Source organism: Dipodomys merriami, unplaced genomic scaffold (genome assembly GCF_024711535.1).
Source record: "Dipodomys merriami isolate MVZ:Mamm:240054 unplaced genomic scaffold, mDipMer1.0.p SCAF_7, whole genome shotgun sequence".
In the NCBI taxonomy this organism is placed as follows: Eukaryota; Metazoa; Chordata; class Mammalia; order Rodentia; family Heteromyidae; genus Dipodomys; species Dipodomys merriami.
In genome coordinates, this window is record NW_027206290.1 from 14,042,642 (window position 1) to 14,065,405 (window position 22,764).

At 34.5% G+C, this 22,764-nt stretch overlaps 1 protein-coding gene across 9 annotated transcripts in view; it reads left to right on the forward strand.

Annotated features, from left to right (window-relative positions):
• Spata1 (spermatogenesis associated 1) overlaps nucleotides 1–22,764 on the forward strand; it is a 53,848-nt gene that overhangs the window by 11,716 nt on the left and 19,368 nt on the right. For 7 of the 9 annotated variants that reach the window (XM_070007460.1, XM_070007456.1, XM_070007457.1 and 4 more), the window contains 10 exons: nucleotides 1,055–1,172; nucleotides 2,638–2,691; nucleotides 2,782–3,010; nucleotides 4,691–4,747; nucleotides 5,161–5,278; nucleotides 6,549–6,606; nucleotides 14,014–14,125; nucleotides 14,927–15,052; nucleotides 17,788–17,966; nucleotides 20,060–20,158. In XM_070007460.1, the coding sequence (XP_069863561.1) occupies nucleotides 1,055–1,172; nucleotides 2,638–2,691; nucleotides 2,782–3,010; nucleotides 4,691–4,747; nucleotides 5,161–5,278; nucleotides 6,549–6,606; nucleotides 14,014–14,125; nucleotides 14,927–15,052; nucleotides 17,788–17,966; nucleotides 20,060–20,158 (1,150 nt within the window). The remainder of the gene's footprint in view (nucleotides 1–1,054; nucleotides 1,173–2,637; nucleotides 2,692–2,781; nucleotides 3,011–4,690; nucleotides 4,748–5,160; nucleotides 5,279–6,548; nucleotides 6,607–14,013; nucleotides 14,126–14,926; nucleotides 15,053–17,787; nucleotides 17,967–20,059; nucleotides 20,159–22,764) is intronic. The other 2 variants (XM_070007462.1, XM_070007461.1) reach the window with 2 other exon arrangements.

A 22,764-nucleotide genomic window follows, 5' to 3' on the forward strand; every position in this document is an offset into this window, starting at 1 on the left:
CTGTATTACCATCCCTTGGAATAAAATTTAACGCATGATAGATGCTTGATAAATGTTTGTTGTTTCAACATTGGTTCAATGAACAAATTCTCTCATATTTTCCGGAAGATCCTAGACAAACAAGAGCCTAGAAAAAAAATCAGAAATGATGGCTCTACCTTTTAGACACTGAGGAATGTTCCTAGTGAGCAAAAGGATGCCTTACAGCTTTTGATCATTAAAGATATTCTTAGGACTAGCTTCTGCTAAATATCCATAATAAATGTCTATGGCTAACTCATTATTTTTGTATGTTTTTTATTGTAAAAATTCTGTACAGAGTGGTTAATGGTTTCTCTTATTTGCAATAACTAGTACATGTGTACAACAAGAGAGCAGGTTAAAAGCTATGTACATATGACCATTTAAGATGATGTTAAGGGAAATGAACCCCAAGATAGGGACACAAATATTTTTTTCTTTCTTGCTATAGTTTCTAACATATTTATAATGTACCCTGTAATTTTTTTGTTTCTTTGTATGTTCCTCCCCCACGGTATAACCCCTGCTTTCAATGTATTTGATGTCGGTGCCCTGCATCTTGTATATACACTTCTGTAATTCAGGGAGGGCTAACTCATTATTGAATACTGCTATAACAAAGCAGTACTCATATGCTATGAACAGCATATAAATTCCATGACAAAATTTTGTTCTAATTGAAAAACTTGGAGGTAATTTAGCAAAGAAATCATTTTTTCTTTTCAGTATAAAAAGGTCTTTCATAAGCAGTATGCATTTGTATAATTTTTGTGGAACTGGGGTTTGAATATAAAGCCTTCCATTTGTTGGGCAAGTGCTCTGTCACTTGAGGCATGCCTCTAGCTTATTTGTGTCACCTGAGTAGACTTTTAAATCACTTATTTGAAAAGTAGTTACTGCAGATCTAGGTGTCAAGTTCTGTATAAACATATTACATTAAGATACATCTGACACATAGCCAATTAAAATTATTGAATAATTAATACATGAAAATCGATTTACTTTTATATTGATGCATTTCATGATATTTCAGAGTATCTCCTCAACTTACCTTACAAGCTTTAAGGGAGCACCTTGGTGATTTTCTTGGTGAAGATGCTGTTGCAGAAAAATTTTTATTTCTGAAATGCATTGGAAACAATTTAGCTGTGGTAAGTTTTCCTTCTACTTAAAGGAAAGCATGCCTTATCAAATTGTGTCTCTTAAATGCTTATTAACTCAGTTCCTTAACACATGAGATGTGAAATCATAATGGAATGCAAATATCACTAAACATATAGATTATAAAAGATGAAGTTCATTAATATATTATTAGGCATTGAAATGATGGGATTGAGAATAAAAGGAAACATTTAAAATATGATTCTTTAATGTGATTCTATAGGAAATGTATTTTAAATTAATGTTTAAGCACTACTGGAAAATTTGTGCCTCCTAGGCAGGTGCTGTACTATTTGATTCATACTTTCAGCCCGTTTTGCTTTAGCTATTTTTCCAGATAGCGTTTCATATTTTTGTAGAGGCCAATCTCATACAACAGTTTTCCTACCTATGCCACCTGCATAGCTAGCATTACAAATGCTGACTTATTGGTTGAGAATGGAGTATAATTATTTTGCCCAACTGGCCTTGAGCTGTGATTATACTAATCTCCTGAGTAGCTGCGAATACAGAAATGTACCACAACTCTTCGCCCTAGAATTTTTAACTTGAAAGAGTAGTTTTTAAAAATACTTTATATGAATCCTTGTGTTCTAGAGAAAATGGTCTTATTTGCTTGGGCAACAGCTGGCTTTATTTATTTGTAGTTTTCTATAAAATTTGCTTAAGTTGAGAATATTCTTAGTGGAAATTTCCAATCTAACAAGCCACTATATCTCCGAGTCTCTGTGTTCTGTCATATTATATTTCTAATGAAATGAACTCTAGTGGAAACAAGACAGTTTGTTGTTTTCTTTTCTTTTTGTCTTTGTCCATTTACCTGCCCTTGGGAGGGTCATTTGCACTGTTATTATAGGCCAGGGAAAGTTAGAGAGCCCTATCTCAAATACAAAAGGAAACAAAATTTAAATGAAAAAATTATAAATAATAAATGAACTCTTAAGGTTTGATAAATAGGACATAAAGCACACAAATGGTCTCTGGAGTTAGATCAGTCAGATTCTTTGCTTCTGAGTCACCATTTGGGAAATCCCTAGTATAGCATCTTGGACAAGTTATTTAACTTTTCTTTGCTGCTTGTCCTCACCTATAAACAATAGATAATATTAGTGCCTATCACAAGAAATTCTAAGATTTAACTCAGCTAATATATGTAATATATATAGAATAGTGCCAAACACATGGTAACTTTCTTAAAAACAATTATCATAAAATAGAATTTCTATGTTTGCTACAGTAGATAGGATATAGGATTATATTCAGCACTCTGTAGAATCTAGCCATGGTTCTAGCTTTTAATTTGATGTGTATGACACATAGGTTAGATAGATAGATAGATAGATAGATAGATAGATAGATAGATAGATAGATAATGTGCCTTCTCTAGAGAAAAAACAAAGTAAAAATGAGTAGTAAATGTTAAAAAAACTTTTAATTTTTCTTATTTATTTCTAGGTGACGGAAAAGCAAGAATCAGAACTGAAACTGAAATCATTTGCTTCTCCATACGTATGACATATTAAATTTATGCTGATTTTAAGTTTTACTCTAGTTTTTAATTGTTGTAATTGTTTTCTTGTAATTTCTGGTGTGTTTTAGGCTCTTCAACCAGAATTATATTTGCTTCCTGTAATGGACCACTTAGGAAATGTTTATTCAGAGCCATCAACAATTACTTTAGAGGAGCAACAGATTAATAATGATATTGCTGAGGTTGATGAAACAATCCACCAACCAGTTAATGTAATTTTGTCAATGGATGAACCTAGAAGAGATCCCAGTTTCTTCGTAAACACTTTAAAAGACCTTAATGATTATCCAGAAGAAGGTGATTTCAATTAAAATTGTAAAGACAATGATGTTTTAGCAGTCAATCAATGAGCAAATTCTGTGGGCAAACCTAGCTTTACAATTTTCAGGAAGATAAAATAAAAGCTACAATTTAGGTTTTACAACTAGGAAATTTCAAACAAATTGCCATGTGGAAGAGAAAAACAACCTAACTAGAGAACTATGTTAAAATGAAAATAAAATCATAATAGTGACAGCACTTAAATTTACCACTTTTTATGGGAAGATAATTTCAAATAAAAGACTAAAAGAGAAATGAAGTACCCCATAAAACTATAGTGCTTGCTATTCAAGTACCAAAAAATTGGATTCAAAAAAAAGTATCAAGCCACAGCAAAATCGAATTTCATTTTGAGAAAGTATATATTTTGAAGAATTACAGAATTTTAATTTGATTGCACCTATGAATTTACTAATTATTTAAATGTTAAAAAGTGGCAAGTAGTTGGGTGCTAGTAGCTCATGCCTGTAATCGTAGCTACTTAGAAAGTGTAGATTTGAGGATCATGGTTCAAAGCCAGCCCAGACAGGAAAGTCTTCAAAACTATCTCCAATATAAATAAATAAATAAATAAGTAAATAAATAAAAAGTGGAACTGTGGCTCAAGTTGTAGAGTGCTAATCTTGAGCAGAAAACCTCCGGGATAGTGCCCAGGCCTTGAGTTCAAGCCCCAAGAAAAAAAAGTGTCTAGTAGCTAAAATGCTTCTATTAAAAGTAAACTTATAAAATATAAACAAAGCAGACTATAAGTATTAATAGAAAACAATTGAACATTTATAGCTTAGTACATAAATTGTGAGGGAAAATCAGGTATACTACATATATATAAATGAAATATTCCCACAAAATAACTTCTGTTACAATTACTAAATGTATTAGTTCCTATCTAATTGTATTCCTTTTCACTTAAATGTATGCTTTACCTGATCATGTCCCATACCTTATACTTTCTTTAATCTTAAGCACATTAGTACTTTGTCTATAATTGGCACTAGTGAAATGGTCAGTGAGATTCTTTTAACTTTTTATCTGAATTTCTCTCCTTTCCATTCATGGTAATTATTTAAAGTATAAAGGAGTGCTGAAGGCATAGCCCAACTGGTAAAGCACTTTCCTAGCAAGCATGAAATCCCAAGGTTCAATCCTCAGTACTGCAAAGAACATTTTTTAAACTAGGAATGACATATAAATGTCAAAATATACCTAAAAATCTGCTAAGTTTTACATTGTTTCTGGTTGGAGTTGGGTAGGGAAAGTAATATTTTAGTGTTTGTTTTAAATAGCTGGTATATCCAGTTTTGTTCATTTTACATTGAATGGATTATTTGCCAATGTAAAAAGAGAAATAAATATAGCAGTCAAACTAAAATTAGGTTAATATGGATTTTAACTTGTAATATATTTTGACGATCTTTATAGAATGACTTTCCAAATGTTAACTTGACTCAGTTTTTTTCTGAATGATTCCTACAGGGGAAATCTACATTAACACTATGGATCTTTTAAAGTGTATTGATCATGTGGAGCATTAGTTTGGTGTTTTAATGATGTAAAGTTTTCCTATATGAAAAATACTGCTAAAATGAAAGGAGATTTTATAAATGAAAATGTATGTGAAATAACAAAGGATAATTTACATTGTTTACGTTTCCTTAGACAGCTGTGTTTCAGAAGATGCTGTTGGAAAAACATCTCTGAAGACAGTTTCCCAATGTAGGCCTACATAAATCTACATAAAATTGATTTATTTTGCACATAAACAAAAAAATCCTGTAAGTGTGTGGTGATGGTGGTGGTGATTGTGTGTGTGTGTGTGTGTGTGTGTGTGTGTGTGTGTGTGTGTGTGTGTGTGTGTGTGTGTGTGTGTGTGTGTGTGTGTGTTTGTGTTCTCTCTTAGTATGGCTTAATTCAGTGTTTCCCAAACTAAATTCACTTAAGAATTTTCTGTTCATATAAACTAATATCTCATAAAATCTACTTTGGAAATTGTTGCTTTATATCTGTATAGTAAATGTCATAAGGATTCTGTCACATAGGACAAGATTATAATGTATAAGAATAAAAATAAATTTTATTTTGATATTTTCTTAACATTCTGAATTTTGTGTGCTGTTCATGAACATCAGCCTCAGCTGAGGAAAAAGTCACTGTAAAAGAAAATCAGACTGCAAAAAATCATATTGGAAATTTTGAAGTACCAGGCTCTTTGGAAGAGTCAAGTGATTACTGTAGCAACGAACAAAGGTGATTAACATAGATGCTGTTTTTATATAACATCATTTAGACCATAAGTAAAATGTGATATCCAGCGTTAATATATTAGAAAGACATTCTCGGGGAGAGGAGTTAAACTTAGAGTCTTGCACTTGGGTAAGCAAGCACTCTACCACTTATGCCAGTTTGTTTTTCAGGTAAGATTTCACCCATTTGTCCTGATTGGTCTCCAACTGAGAAATTTGTGTCTCCCCTGCAGTTACACTAGCATACCATCCAGTCTAGTCCTAGAAAGATTTCTAATTAGAACAAGAGCATGAGTGGTATTAGTGATACCGTTAATTAAAATTACCTTGATTATACTAACATTTTTCTAATATAATAAGGGATAGTTTATTACTTAAATATTTTCTGTTGATCTTTTTTCATCAAGGATATTTGATGACAGTGAAAGGTTCTTGTTAGAACTAATTCATATACCTCTTTAATTTTTGGCTATACATTAATCAATATGTTTTGAGTATTTCATTGGTATCATTAATTCAAAATGATAATATTTGTATATTTGCTTACAGTTGTTGGAAATTAGGACAAGATTTTTATTTAAAAAATTATTTATAGACTGGGTGTGTTGGCTCATGCTTGTTAATCCCAGCTACATGGAAGGCAGAGATCAGGCAGATCACAGTTGGAGACTACCCTGAGCAAACAGCTAGTGAAACATCTAGTGGTGGCACACATCTGTGATCCCAGCTACTGGGAGACATCAATAGGAGGACCATAGTCTCAAACCTTCAAAAATGTGAGAACCTACCTGAAAAGTAATGATTCAAATCGTAGAGCATGTACCAAGCAATCTAACCCCAATGCCACAAAAAAAAATTAAGGGAAATTATAAATTTTTAATCATTTATATTTGTCACAAATAGTAAACTATAATTAGAATTAATTGTAATATGATTTTATTACTCATAATAATTGTGATTCATACTGATCACTAATGAACTTAAAAGGAAATGTGATAATGGCCTCAGGCTGATTTTTTTAAGAGTCAGGGTCATTATGTTACTTAAACTCATCCTTAATTCTTGTCTCAAGTGATCCTCCTGCCTCAGCTTCCTGAGTAGTACAGGTATCTGATACCCCACTGGGTTTTTAGGCTGACTTTAAACATTTTTAATGTTATACTTGTGTTTGTAGAACATCAAAGAAAAGATCTAAAGTGTTCACAAATGAATATAAAAGCTAATATTAAAATCAGGTTTTATTGTGACTTTTTAATCTGTCATTTTCTTTAAAGTCAGTTACTTTGGAAAAACGAAGATGATATAACTATGGATAGCCAACAGATCAATCAGGTATGATATTAAAATTTTTAAGTGCACTGTTGAGACATAATACTTTTTCAGAAATTGAAGTTTTCTAGTTATGATACCAAAAGCATGTTGTTCTAATACCAATATTATCTCAATAGTGTCTGATTTTTGTTTTGCTTTTGTGACTGAACAAACAATATGCCAAAATGAGAGTGAGGAAAATGTTACCTATAGTAACTATCGGGATTATATGTTCAAATGCTACTACTAATTTTAGAGGTGCACTATTCTTAACTGGAAGCTGTAGCAGCTAATTTTTAATTTAACACATTAATACTGCCACTTAACTCAGGTCTTTAGGACATATTTCTCTAGTTTGTTGAGAGGAAGTAGTATACTAGTGCTTGAATTGTTTGTTGTCAGTCACTAGTTACTAATGGTGTGATCTTGGACATATTATCTAACTTGAATAACAGTAGTTAGAAGAGTTAATGACTATTATTCAAACTACCTATTTATTCTCAAGAACGTGTGGAGAGAGAATTTTGCAAATATTTGTGAGAAGAATTTAAGACATCCTTAAGATACTAACAATACTAGTTTTAAGAATAGCCAACAATGAACAAGTTAGATAGGAAGTATTAAACCTAGGATTAGATCTTAAGCAGTCTAGACTAGCTTCATAGTTCATGCTCTTAACCATTACAATTTCTCATTATTATTTAATAATATTTAATATTATTATAATGATAAATATATTATAATGCTTAATATATTAAATATATTAGTATTTATTGGTTGGGTAGGAGGCCCTGTTTCCAACTTCTAGTACTGCAAAATAATATACCAGTAACAGCATAACAATGATAGAACATTTATTGACCTGAGCACTACATTGTCTTATATGTATTGTTAAATTCAATAACTCTTTGATAAGATACCTTTTCCATCAGACAAGGAGACTAAAATACAGAACATTAACTTAAATTTTTTACACTTATTTGTCAAAACTCCAGCACTAGTTAACAGATAACTAACTTCAAATGAGTGTCCAGCTTTGCCCAAAAGTATTATATTACATTTTCCTGGAGCTATTACATCTCTTTTAGACAATTCTGTCATATTTTCTCCTCAGACCAAAACCTTCCTCATAGAATCTCAGTGGTAATTTCTCTTTGTGAAAATAGAAGCAATTTGAAGAGAACCATCACATCTCAGAGTGAAGTTCAGGGTGGTGCTCATTTTTGTTCTCAAATATCCATTGTACCCACACTATAAAGACTTTATTTTTTTTTGAAGAATTATTCAAAAATCAACTGTCTTGGGCAGTTTTTGGCCTGTTTTCCTCTTCAGTGACCATTTTATATCCTTAATCCAGTACATTTTCATTACTCGGACTTTATAGTACTTCTTGCTATCAAATAGTATAAGGCTTCCAAATGAAGTCAGCAAGTCAGTCTGTTGATGGGCCTCCAAGATAACAACTATATAAGAAGAAAAGTCATTTCAAGAAGCCATGCCTAAAACCTGGGCTTTTAATATTTCTGTTGCTTCTAATTTCCTTCATTCCTTCTCACTTAAACCTACACAGAACAGATTCAGGTTGCTTTACTCAGTCATTGTAGTGCAGTCCTGTAAGTCCATCTACTTGATAGGATTGAAGTTTTGAGTACAGCTCAGCCAAAAGTTAATGAAACCCTATTACAAAAAAACAATTGGGCATGGTGGTACAAATCTGTAACATCAGGTAGATAGAAGGAGGATTGTGGTCTGGAGTCAGTCCTGGACAAAAGTTAAGACCCTATCTTAAAAATAAAATTGAATAAAAGCAAAACTGGCTGGAGATGAAGCTCAAGTAGTAGAGTGTTTGCCTAGCAAGAACAAACCCTAGTACCAACCCTCCTCCCCCCAAAAGTGAGATGTGGGCAACAAAGTCCCAAAATGGAGAAAAATATTTATTACAACAGAACTGAAACACTTTGCTATTTACAGAAATATTATTGGGAATAAATTCAGACCAGCGATGATAATAGATATACCTGTTGAAGATTCTCGATTTAGTGTACTAGCTTCAGCAGCTGTGATAGGTGAAACAGTTTGCTCAATTAATAAGAACCAGCAAGATATAAGACTTCTGCTAACTAAATTTAAAATGCCAGAAAGCTCTTGGTAAAAAGGAGAGCAAGAAATCCAACTATTTCAAGAGATAAAAATGGCAAGTGAAGATTTATCACATACCATTCACTCCTTTAACCACTGAGGAATATATTGGATTGAAACCAGAAAATAAGAGCCCCTAAATAATGTCTCCCAGTAGCTGGGATCACATGTGTGTGCCACCACTAGATGTTTCACTAGGTGTTTGCTCAGGGTAGTCTCCAACTGTGATCTGCCTGATATCTGCCTTCCATGCAGCTGGGATTAACAAGCATGAGCCAGCACACCCAGCCTGTAAGTAATTTTTTTTAAACAAAAATCTTGTCTTAGTTTCACACAACTGTAAGCAAATATACAAATATTATAATTTTGAATTAATAATACCAATGAAATACTTAAAACAATGTCTCTTATGCAGCCTAGAATGTAGACAGGAATGTATTCCCTGAATTCCTTATGATAAAGGATCTAAGTGGCAGAATTTGTAGCAGTTTATTATATAATTAAAAGCTATCTCAAGATATCATAAGGATGTTTGATTATGAAGTCCTTGAGAATAGTTCATTGCCAAGATATACGTAAGATTAAGAGCTCACAGAATTCTGTTCCTTAGACTGAAATGGTTAAGCACACCAGTAAGTTCTTGGTGTGAGTCACCAAAAGTTAATATTTATTTTAGCAAATAGAGATCTATGTTGAATAACTCATGTAATTTGTTTGGAGGGAGGAGTCTGGATTTTTCCTTTTTATATATCAACATACTCTGCTTTTTTTTATTTGTATTTATTTGATAAAATCCTCATGTTCTTTTAAGTATGTCTCCTATGTACAGCCTAGAATTAGATTTTCCTCTGTCAACCTTCAAAAAGCCTTTTTACTTAGTAAATGTGTAATATCTATGTGCATTATTAATAGACTTTGTACATTTGACCTCAGATTTGTCATTTTTAATGTGACAGGTAGTGTGAGTCTAATACCATGTAATTTGTTTTTTCACTTGGTCCTAGTTTTCAGGAAGGTTTGAGGCTTTGTTCTATCTAATATTTACTTTGTTGGGTTTTTTTTTGTTTTTTGTTTTTGTTTTTTTGGGTCCAGTCATGGGGCCTGAACTCTGGGCCTGGGCACTGTCCCTCAGCTCTTCAGCTCAAGGCTAGCACTCTACCACTTGAGCCACAGCACCACTTCCGGCTTTTTTCTTTTTGTTTATGTGGTGCTGAGGAATCTAACCCAGGGCCTCATGCATGCAAGACAAGCGCTCTACCACTGAGCCACCTTCCCAGCCCTAATATTTACTTTTATAATAATAAAATTATGCTATTCGTCTTGACCCTTATTTTTTCTTTTTAAAAAATGTGTTCTTTGCTCTTTCCCAGCTCTCTCTCTTTCCCAGCTATCTCTTTCCCAGTTCTCTCTTCTCTTTCCCACCTCTCTTTCCCACCTCTCTTTTCCAGCTCTCTTTCCCACCTCTCTCTTTTCCACCACTCTTTCCCACCTCTCTATTTCCCAGCTCTCTTTCCCAGCTCTTTCCCAGGTTTAAAATTTTTTTTTAAATGTGTTCTTTTTAAATTTATTCCCTTTAGATTTGTTCCCTTCAAAATAGAACTCTGTTATTTTCAGAGTGATCTAAATTCATTTTTTAATTTACCTTTCTTATCCTTCCCTTTTATTTATTTCTAGTTGTGTTATTTCTGCTTTAAAAATACATCATTCCTGTGCTGTTCTTATATCCTATCCTCTTAACCTTTGTTTTGATCTCAGATCTCTAAATATATTTGACATGGAACTGCCATTTTCTTTTACAGAAGATGTGTTAATCATCTTTGGCTGGAGCATAGCTTCTAGTAGGGAAAGCTTCTGATTCTACTATTCCCTTTGTTCTTTGTATGCTTTAAACCTTTTCTAGAACAAAGAAGAGCAAATAAGCCTCTAGTCTGCTTAGTAAGTTACCCTAAAATGATTTTTACATTTAACAAAATACCTAAAAAAGCTGGGCACTGGTGCTCGTGCTTATAATCCTAGCTACTTGGTTTGCTCAGATCTAAGAATTGAAGTTTGAAGTGGCCTATGCAGAAAAATCAGTGAGACTCTAATCTACAGTTAACCAGCAAAAAGCTAGAAGTGAAGCTGTGACTCAAGTGGTAGAGTGCCAGTCTTGAGTGGAAAAAAACAAAAGCAAGAGTAAGAGACCCTGCCTGAGTTCAAGCCCCAGTAGTGGTGCACACAAAAATTCTTCAGAAGTGTGAGGCCAACTTTATTTTCTTTTCATTGTAAACTAGAATATCAAAAGATTCCTTTAATGTGTAACAGTTTTTTCAGACTCTGTATCAGTTGAGAATTCTAGATCAGGTTTTTTTTTTCTTCTAGGAACACACAGGACACTATTTTTTTCAGTGTGAAACACTGTTGGAAAATATTTTTCATAATTGTAATTTTAATGAGTACATCTATTTTGTTTTCCTCTTCCAGAGGTCACTGTTAGTGTTATCTTAGACCCTCTTCGCCTTTATATCACTTTCTTTCTGATCTATGTTTTTACTTTGTTTTATTTTCTTTTTATTTATATTCCTTATTATTCTTGATATAAATTTGATCATAGTTGTTTCCTCTTAAGACAACTGCTAATTTTTTTCTTTCTAAGATAGTTTTTTTTCTCTCATTTTTTCTTCCCTTCTCTCTTCCTTCCTCTTCCTCCCTTTTGCTCTATCCTCTTCTACCTTGTCTACTTTTTGGTGGTAACAGGTATTAAACTCAGGGTCTGGAACTTACTAGGCAGGCACTCTGACACTTGAGCTATGCCTATAGTCCAATTTCTTTCTTGATTTTGGCCAACTTCCATTTCACATTTTCCTGCTCTTTTTCCATTTTTATTCTAAGTTTTAATTTTTTTTTGGGGGGGGGGTCCGGTCGTGGGGCCTGAACTCTGCGCCTGGGCGCTGTCCCTCAGCTCTTCAGCTCAAGGCTAGCGCTCTACCGCTTGAGCCACAGCGCCACTTCTGGCTTTTTTGTTTTTGCTTAGGTGGTGCTGAGGAATCGAACCCAGGGCCTCATGCATGCAAGGCAAGTGCTCTACCACTGAGCCACCTTCCCAGCCCTGTTTTAAAATTTTTGTTTTGCAAAGTTCATAGGTATCTGCAAGTGCTTGCTTAATTATAGTTAATCTGTGTTTGGAATATTAGCACATTTTTCTCTGCTTCCAAGCTGTTTTTTCTTTAAAATTATTTTAGACTTAGTTTTGAGGTTTTCCTCAAAATTGAATGGTAAATTACTTTGTAGATACTGTTAATGTTTATTTTTGCTGAGATTTTTTTGTATCAGTAATAACAAGTGACACCAATTGCATATATATATGCATATACATATATATATGTTTTTATTGTAAAAATACTGTACAGAAGGGTTACAGTTACATGAGTAAGGTAAATGAGTACATTTCCTATCGAGCATTGTTACCTCCTCCTTTATTTTTCCCCTACCATCCCTTTCTTCCCCATCTCCCCAACTCCTCCTCCCCCCCACCCAAGTTGTAAAGTTCAAGACGAAGTTTCTTAAATATATTTCTTGTTGTTATTGTTGTTGTTGTTGTTATTGTTATTGGTCATGGGGCTTGAACTCCAGGCCACTGTCCCTCATCTCTTCAGCTCAAGGCGAATGCTCTTCCACTTGAGCAACAACGCCACTTCTGGTTTTCTGGTAGTTTATTGGAGATAAGAGTCTAATGGACTTTCCTTCCTGGAGCTGGCTTTGAACCGTGATACTCAGCTCTCAGCCTCTTAGTAGCTAGGATTACAGGCATGAACCACTGGCACCAGCCAAATATATTTCTTAAAGCAACAACACCCTTTTCTGTTGCTATAGTGACTTCCCACTCACTCTTTTATCAGTAATGAGACATTAAGGGGTAGGGGAAGAGATCTAGATTTGAAGAGATTCCTTTCTACTAATTTAAGGTACAGCTCTTACGTTGGCCACTTTCTTCTTTCTTTTTTCCATACTATCCCCCCAAGAGATAGTTCCCCTCCAAAATATTTTCTTCTCTCTCAGACACTGTTTTCCCATGATTACTGTCTCTGCCCCTAACCTACATTTTTCAAGCCCTCCCTTAGAAAGTGCGGTAATGTACTTTGCTGTCTATCCTTCACCACAATTGGGCCCATTCCTTCCTCACTGAATGGTGGTTCACGTTTCCTGTTTTCTATGTGTAGTTATGATACCTACTCCATATCTATCTGCTCCAAGGTAAATTCCTGATTATGCTCTGGTTAAGGGTTATATTTCTTTCTTACATGTAAATTGAATAGGTTCTGTGTCCTGCCTAATCTATAATCATAAGCTCTGTGTGATTTATCTTCCCTCCTTGGGTGGTATGTGGAGAGTTTTTTTCTAATTGAGGTAGAGTCCATCGCCTTGTGGAAACATGATTCTATAATAAAATAAAATAGTCTGGAAAAAGAATACTAAAGATCAAAGTAAGAAGTTGATGAATTAAAAGTAGAAACTAATGAGTTTATAGAAGTAAAAACAGCAGAGTTGAAAACAAGATCTATAAAATAGTAGTGAGAAAAACATCAACATGATAAGGTTTGAGGTAGTTTGTTAAAAGGTAGAAAATAAAAATTTTAAAAATATAAAGGTAATACAAACACAAACATGACAATAAGCATATAAGAATAAAATGTAAGACTGGAGGGGTGGCTCAAGTGGTGGAATGCCAGCAGAGCAAGCAAGCTCAAGTGATTACACAGCCCTGGGTTCAACCCATGTCACCAAACATAAATACATGAATAAATTAATACATAATACATAAATATACACATAAATAAAATGAAAACCTATGCTAAAACATGGAAAATATGGTGACTAATTATTAAATTTGACTCTGGATGAAAAAAAATAAAGCAGTATTAGAAAACTAAAAGTGATCCTATTAAGCCCATTCCAGCCAAGCATAAACTGAGGCCCTACCTTGAAAATAAACCAAAGTGGGACTAGTTTCATGGCACAGTAGTAGACAACCTATCTTACAAGAACAAGGCCCTAAATTCAACCCCCAGTACTAACCAAAAAGAAAGAAAAAGAATGTGTTCTTTATTAAAATTTTTAGTATGTAATATTTATAATTAATCATAAAATAGACAGGAGTATGAGGGAGAATCTGTAGCTATAAATACAAAATCAAAATCTATCAGTATGTAAATAAACACATTGCTGGTGTCCACTGACAAATAGTTTCAGACAAATGCAAAAAAATGTGTTGCCCTACCAGATCCAATTGATTTTCATGTTTTCTTACAGCTAGATGAAAAAGAGCACAACATCCTACCAGATCTCATTGACTTTCCTTCATTTCCTTTTCAACCTGTTCTTTCGTCAGGAATAACTGATAGTTCTTTATTACAAATGGAGAGTAAGTATTGTGACACTGGAAAATGGTTCTGTGGGATAAATGTGTTAATAAGGAGTTATTTAATGATCACACAGAGTTCCTAGTTCAGGAAAAGAAAAACATTCTGGAAAAAGTGGTAGTGCTGATTGTATAATATGTATATGCTTAATGTCACTGAACTATACTCTTAAATTAGGTGGCAGTGGCTCACACCGGTAATCTCAGCTACTACAAGGAACTGAGATTTGAGGATCTTGGTTCAAAGTTAGCCTGGACAGGAAAGTCTGTGAGACTCTGTGTCCAATTAACCACCAAAAAAGCTGGAAGTGGAGCTATGGCTCAAGTGGTAGAGCAGTAGTCTTGAACACAAAGGCTCAGGGACAGCACTTACACCCTAAGTTCAAGCCTCAGGGCTAGTATGGAAAAAGAAGATTAAAATATATAATTATTACAAAATTATATAATTATTAAAATATATATTTATCTATTTCATATATTTAGTTACTAATACTATTTTGTTCTAAAATATACATTCTCAGTGTAAGATGTTAGTTTAATAATTTTTCCCAACACATTTACCAAAACAGATAAGCATAAATTAATATTGTTTCTACATATATATGTAAATTCAAGAGATGCTATATTTTATTAATTCAGTATTAGAAACCAAAACATTCTCCATAATATTAAGAGCATAAAAAAGAAGGTTTTTGGTAAAAATTATTCTTGTTTTGTATATACTTTTAAGTATTACATTCTTTTAGGATATAAGCCATCTATTAGGCTTTAAGCATTAATGAGTATGGATTATAATTTCTTTAGGACAGAAGATTATTGAACAAATGAAACAAGTAAGGGAAGAAAGAAAATATCTGGAAAATGTTAGAGAAGAACTAAATAAAAAAGTTGAAAAGCTATTTGAACAAAGCAAATTGAAACGATACCAAGGTAAAGTTTATTACATAGACTTTATCACAGTGAAGAACACTTGTTTTAAAGAATATTTTTATTTTTGTTTTTTTTGTCGGTTGTGGGGCTTGAGCTCTGGGCCTGGGCACTGTCCCTCAGCTCTTCAGCTCAAGGCAAGCGCTCTACCACTTGAGCTACAGTGCCACTTCCGGTTTTCTGGTGGTTTATTGGAGATAGGAGTCTCACAGTCTCTCCTGCCTGGGCTGGCTTTGAACCGCGATCCTCAGATCTCAGCCTCCTGAGTAGCTAGGATTACAGGCGTGAGCCACCAGCGCCCGGCTAAGAATATTTTTAAAATAAATGACAGAGTTATCTTATAATTCTAGCTAGTTATCATACACTCCTCCTAGGCAGAAGGATTGTGAGTTGGAGACCAGCCCTGGAAAAGTTACTGAGATCTCAAAAATAAAATATAAATAATGGAGCTGGCAGCACAGCTCAAGTGGTGGAGTGTCTGCCCAGCATGTATAAGGCCTTTGTTTAATGCCCAGTACTGTAATAATGATAATAATAATTTTATATTACTATATTACTGTTATATTTTAAGTAATACCTGATTAGAATGATATAATATAGGAAAACCAGGTCAGTATTCAACTTTTTTGGGGGGTGGAGGGTCTGGTCGTGGGGCCTGAACTCTGGGCCTGGGCACTGTCCCTCAGCTCTTCAGCTCAAGGCTAGCGCTCTACCACTTGAGCCACAGCGCCACTTCTGGCTTTTTTCTTTTTGCTTATGTGGTGCTGAGGAATTGAACCCAGGGCCTCATGCATGCAAGGCAAGTGCTCTACCACTGAGCCCTGTCAGTATTCAGCAGAATTTGAAATCAAAACAAGTGAACTGCTTTTAGTAGGTTTCATTGTAATGGGGACATTATTAAGACAAATTTTGTAATGAAGGAATGAAGTGCAAAGAACCTGAAGCCTTATGTTGAGGGACTTTCTGAAAGAGTGCCGGTGGCTGCTGAGGAGCTGCTAGCACCAAAGTAAAATTGTTTGAGAGTCTTAGTTTGTCTTGGAGAATCATCTTAGATAAGACTATTGACACTACAATATATTGAAAATGCATTGAGGGATTCTATAGGAGATTTTTTAATTTATTTCACTCTAGCTTGTGCTACTGAAAAGCCTCCAACTAGCCATTTTTGTTTGTGGGATAAGTGCAAAGTTACACACAAAAGAACTGGAAGGCATGTATAGCACAAGAGGTACGGACTTGAGGTACCCATTTCATTGATGAAAAAAATTGAGCTAACATTTAAAAAGATGTTCCCCATCTACACCATACCATGTTGGATTTTTCTGCCACACAATGTTAAATAGTTATCCTAGGAGTAGTTAGTAGCAGTAACTCAGCCTTATGGTACTATAAGAGTAAATTTTTTATCAGCCAAGTTTGAACAATGGACTAGAAATGACAGGACCCAGATTAGCAACAGATCAGTCTTTTTCTCAGTCAAATTATTTCTCTTCCTATAGCTGGCACTTTGTTTATATATAAAATGGGATGATCACTCACCTTCTACTTCAAGGGGAGTGATTCAAGATTTTAAAAAAAGTATGTATCAACCAGATAGGAGCCTACTGCATACAAGGCATTGTCTTAAATGCTGCAGATACCAGCAATGGATAAAATAGAGCTGGCTTCACCCTTAAGAAGCTTGCTTGTAAGTTGGTGGAGGTGAACAATAAATAACTAAGATAGTACTAGCTACTGATTAGAGAAGCACTTATAAAGAGCCTAATAAAGAATGATATAGGACAGGAGAGGTTTCAGCTAGGGATTTCAAGGAAGATATCTCTGAACAGAGTTGCTTAATAAAGAGGCTGGCATATAAACAAGGTGAAAGCAATCTGAATAAAAAGTATACTGTCAAGGCCCAGGATGAAAATAAGAATTTAAAGAGGATTATAGGTAGAAAATAAAAATGATCAGCAAAGAGAAGATAGTCTGTCAGAGTTGGAGTGTTATTCTAAATAAGGTAAGGAGCCATCTGAGAATTTTAAGCTAGGGCTTAACTTGATTTTAAAAGTATTTTAGTGGCTGGGAGGGGGGAGGGGTTTGCTCAGTGACAGTAAACTTGCCTATCAACTGGTAGAGAGCTAACCTTGAGCTGAAGAGTGCAGGGAGAGTGCCCAGGCCCAGGGTTCAAGCCCCACGACCAACCAAAAAAAAAGAAAGAAAAGAAAAAAGAGAAGAAAATTTGCCTAGCAAGTGCTTCCCTGGGTTTGAGCTCTAGAACAATCTATCCATCCATCTGTCTGTCTATCATCTACTACTACATCTATTATTTAATCTGTTCAATTCTTAAAAAGTTCAATTCTTTAGCCATACTCAACTTTATAGCCTTTGGTTTTGTTTGTTTATGGTTTTTTAAATTATTGTAAAGGTGATGTACAGAGGAATTACCACTTCATAAGTCAGGTAATAAGTATATTTCTTCTTAGACAGTGTTCCCCACTTCCTTCACACTCTCACATTTTCCCCCTCCCTTTTCCACCCACAAGTTATATAGTTCATTTTCAACACAGTGTCTATGGAATACCACTACTGTATTTGTTCATCTATTGTCCCTCCATTTCTTTACTCCCCCTGACCCCAAAGACAGATAAACAAGACAAAAAGAAAAAGAGAACTCTTGTACAAATTTCCTAGAGTTCATTTAGTCTATGGTTTTGTTTTGTTTTCATTTTTTGCTTTTTGCTTTGTTTTTGTAGCCTGTGATAATTGGAAGAAAAAATACTTGGAAACAAAGAAAGTCACATCATCATTAGAAGAGGTTTTAACAAAACTTCGAGAAGATTTGGAACTTTACTATAAAAAATTGCTCATGCAACTTGAAGCCAGGGAGATCAAGATGAGACCAAAGAATCTGGCAAACATCTCAGACTCTAAGGTACTACATGTGCTGTCCTTCTATAAAAATGTTCTGTTCAGAAAACATGATTTTTGGTATTGTGAGATTTAAGATGCTTCAGACTATATAACAAAACTGACGGGGTGGGAGGAGATGGGAAGGGATGGGAAGGGGAGACAAAGGAGGAGGCAACAATGCTTGATAAATATACTCATTATCTTGCCCATGTAATTGCAACTCCTCTGTACGGTATTTTCACAATAAAAAAAAAAGGAAAAAAAACTGACTTAAATTTGCTTACACAGTAAAATTCTTGAACCATGTTATATAGATGGAAGGCTGCTGAAAGTTAACAGCAGATATGATGTCTTACGTGCTTCTGATATCTCCTCCCTATTAAGTGTTGGTTCATTATGATTGTTTTTACTAAGAGTAGAAGTAGAATTGCCAATTGTAATTAGGGTGGCATATCTCCAAAACAAAATAGAAACCTCTCCTTGAATCATGAAATATACAGATCTTTCATTTTATCCTGATAGGGGATCAACTAGAACTAACTCGAGATCAATAATTATTGCCAAAGAACACACTCACTCAATGTTATGCCTTAGATTAAATAGCATATGCTGCTATTCATATTTCCTAACATAAAGAAGATAGCACCTGATGAAGTAGTAGGGCAGAGTACTAACAATGTTCACTACAGTCTGTCTTTAAGGAGGTGTGGGGCATGATGGAACCTACAAAAATTTTTAGGGTATTGATATTATTGTGAAATTTTTAATGATTCTTTTTTTTCTTGAGATAGTCTTGAATCTTAGAGATTTAATTTTACCTTATTATTGACTAATCCCATCATATACTTAAACAGCAGACAAAATAATTCTAGAAGCCATCTAACATCTTAACTTTTGTTAGTTTGATTCCATTGATCCAGAAGATTTTAAAATACATTATTATTGATAGTAAAGATTTTTAATTTTTAAATTTTAATTTTTTATTTTGGATAAATTTAATATAAAATCCAATTAGCTTCAAATAATTATGTGTCCATATTAGTTGTTTTTTAAAAGCATACATATTTAATTAAGTTCCAGTTAGGACCTTTGCACAAAGGCAGTTCACAATTTAGTTTTAGTCTGTGTGTGCCAGCCCTGGGACTTGAATTCAGGATCTATGTGCTATCCCTGAGCTTTTGTGCTCAAAGCCAGGGTACTCCCTCTAGAGCCACAGCTCCACGGCCAGCTTTTTTGGTAGTAAATTGGAGATAAAAGTCTCACAGACTGGGCTGGCTTCGAACTTTGATCCTCAGATCCCTGCCTCCTAAGTAGTTAGCATTACAGGCATGAGCCACCAGTGGCCCAGTGGAAGTTTACAGTTCTTAAATAACTTATTCAAGCTGGGCGCTGGTGGCTCACGCCTATAATTGTAGCTACTCAGGAGGCTGAGATCTGAGGATCGAGGTTCAAAGCCAGCCCGGGCAGGAAAGTCCGAGAAACTCTTATCTCCAATAAACCACTAGAAAACCGGAAGTGGCCCTGTAACTCAAGCGGTAGAGCACTTGCCTTGAGCTGAAGAGCGCAAGGACAGCGCCCAAGCCCAGACTTCAAGCCCCACGACTTCCCTCCCAAAAATAAAAACAAACAAAAAGCTTATTCAGTGACAACCACTATACCTTATAAACTTCTCTGAATAAAAGGAACCAAAATGTCTTCTTAATTTTAAGTAGGATGTCTTAAATCGTTTCCTTTCTAACTATTTAAAAACTCTAATCTGATTCAGATAATAAAGCATTATGGCAATTTCTAATATCTTGCCATTGTCTTAAACCTGGGTTATTCCATTTGTAGTAGTAGTTACTGGTTTTTATAGGACTATTTTTATGGCAACTTATACAGATACCAATTTTTTAAAATAATAAATGAACAATGGTAGGACAGAAGAGATAGACCAGAAATCAACAGAAAGTCATAGTGATATATGCCAAAGCAATATTTATTTTATGGAATAGATTATGTTTTTGATTTTCTCATTTGACATTTACCATTTCAATTAATGCTGGCAAGGCACTTTATTCTAAAATGTATGGACATTATATTAAATAAATAAGTCTCTCTTTATATATCACACAGAATAATCTTATAATCCAGATCACTGAGGTACAGCATGCAATTGACCAACTTAAGAGAAAATTGGATACTGATAAAATGAAACTCATAATAGAAGTTAAGGTAACTTGTATTTCTCCTATTCAGATCCTATTCATCTTGAAATAAAATATTTTGATATTTTAATCAAATATATGTGTCACTAGTATAAGGGCCATCATGATTAACTTCTTAACATTGTTACTTTAACAATTAGGAGTATCAATTGGAGAAGAAAAATAATTGTTTATAATGATGCATGTTACAAGCCTGAGGGAAATTTAGTAAAATTTCACTAAAAATGACTTTAAAAAATGACCCTGTGTCAATACAGTTCTTAACGATTTGTTTTTTCCCTTCCCCACCACATACCAACATCAAATACAGTAAAAGCAGGGGTTATACCGTGGGGGAGGGACATACAAAGCAACAAAGAAATAATCTTATAAATATGTTAGAAACAATTGCATGAAAGAAAAAACATTTGAATACTTATCTTGGGGTTCATTTCACCTAACGTCAACTTATCTGACCTTTTCTGCTTGTCTCAGACATATACTAGTTATTGCAAATAAGGGAAACCATGGGACCTGTGTTTCTTTGGGCCTGGCTTACTTCACTTAATATAATTTTTTCCAAGTCTTTCCATTTCCTAACAAATGGGACAATGTCATTCTTTCTGATGGAGACATAGAATTCCATTGTGTATAAATACCACATTTTCTTGATCCATTCATCTACTGAGGGGCATCTGGGTTGGTTCCATATCTTAGCTATGGTAAATAATGCTGCAATAAACATGGTTGTGCTGGTAGCTTTAGTATGGTCTTGTTTGTGATCATTTGGGTAAATGCCCAAAAGTGGAATTGCTGGGTCATAGAGGAGCGATATATGGAGTCTTTTGAGGAACCTCCATACTACTTTCCAAAGTGGTTGAACAAGTTTACACTCCCACCAACACTACAGTAAGGTTCCCTTCTGTCCACATCCCCTCCAGCATCTGTTATTAGAGTTCTTGATTATAGCCATTCTAACTGGGGTAAAGTGTTGGGGGGGGGGGGGGAGATGGGAAGGGATGGGAAGGGGAAACAAAGGAGGAGGCAACAATGCTTGATAAGAAATGTACTCATTATCTTGCCCATGTAATTGTAACCCCTCTGTATGGTATTTTCACAATAAAAATATTTTAAAAGTACCTTTTCTATATTCATCAGTAAGTCTATAGAGTAGGAGTAGTCTAAGAGTAGGGAGTAAGTCTTAAGAGTAGGAGAAGAATTGCCATTGTAATTAGGATTACATATCTCCAAAACAAAATAGAAACATCTCCTTGAATCATGAAATGTACATATCTTTCATGTTAGCCTGGTGGGAGATCAACTAGACCTAACTCAAAACCAATAATTATTGTCAAAGAATGCACTTACACATGTTATGCCTTAAATTAAATAGCATATGTAGCTATTGATAAAGATTAGGGCCACATTTCCTAACATTAAGAAGGTAGTACCTGATGAAATAGGGTAGAGTACTAAAAATGTTCACTACAATATGTCTTTAAGGAGATGGGGCAATCAGAGCACTCCTCTGAAATCTAGATAAAATTTTCTCTTCTCTTTGGTAATTATCTCATTCTTTTGAGTTTTCATATGTATTTTATTTGTTTTTAATATGAATCATGGACTGTCAACTAGATGATAAGTTTACCTCAGGGAAAACTCTCCTTTAGCTGTGTTTCTCACATTGGATCTTTCATATAGTAGATGTTTAGTAGATGGTCTATGCATACTTATTTGACAAAATTGTACATAATTATTTCACCATAGAAACTTTCTCTCCAGTATAGATATTTACTTGCTAATTCTTCTCTCCTTCCTTCCTTCCTTCCTTCCTTCCTTCCTTCTCTTTTTCCTTCCTCCTTCCCTCCTTCCTTTCCTCCATCCTTCCCTTTCTTGCTGTCTTGTCTTTTTTTTTTTTTTCAGTGCTAGGGATGTAATCTGGGGCCTCATGCATGAGGCAAATTCTTAACCACTGAGCTACCCCAGCCCCTAATAAGTGTCTTTAAAAACTTTTTGTTGAACAGAAAACAAGAAAAAAATATATTTTACACAAGTATATCTACACAGAACAGAAAAATAAGATCAGTAAGTATAGAAATGCTTGCATTTGCCTCACATGCATGAGGCCCTGGGTTCGATTCTTCAGCACCACATAAACAGAAAAAGCCGGAAGAGGCGCTTGTGGCTCTGGTGGTAGGGTGCTCGCTTTGAGCTGTAGAGCTGTAGAGCTGTAGAGTTGAGGGACAGCGTCTAGGCCCAGAGTTCCGGCCCCATGACCAACAAAAAAAAAAGAAAAGAAAGAAAGAAAGAAGAAAGAAAGGAAAGAAAGAAATGCTTGCCATTCACTCCTTATCAGAGATAGATTTAGAGCACAGAATACCCCTCCCACAATTAGCACTGTCCAATTGAACTTTCTATAAGGATGAGGTATTCTGCACTTCACCAACAGTAGTTTTAGCCACTACCACCTGTAGATGCCGAACACTTGAAATGTAACTTCAGGGACTGAGGAACTGAATTTTAAATTTAACTTAATTTAAATTTCATTAGCTATGGCATCTAGCTACTACTTGGATAATACAGGTCTAAATTTTTTATGTCACAGAATTTTTTAAGCTAAGCTTATTTTTTTGT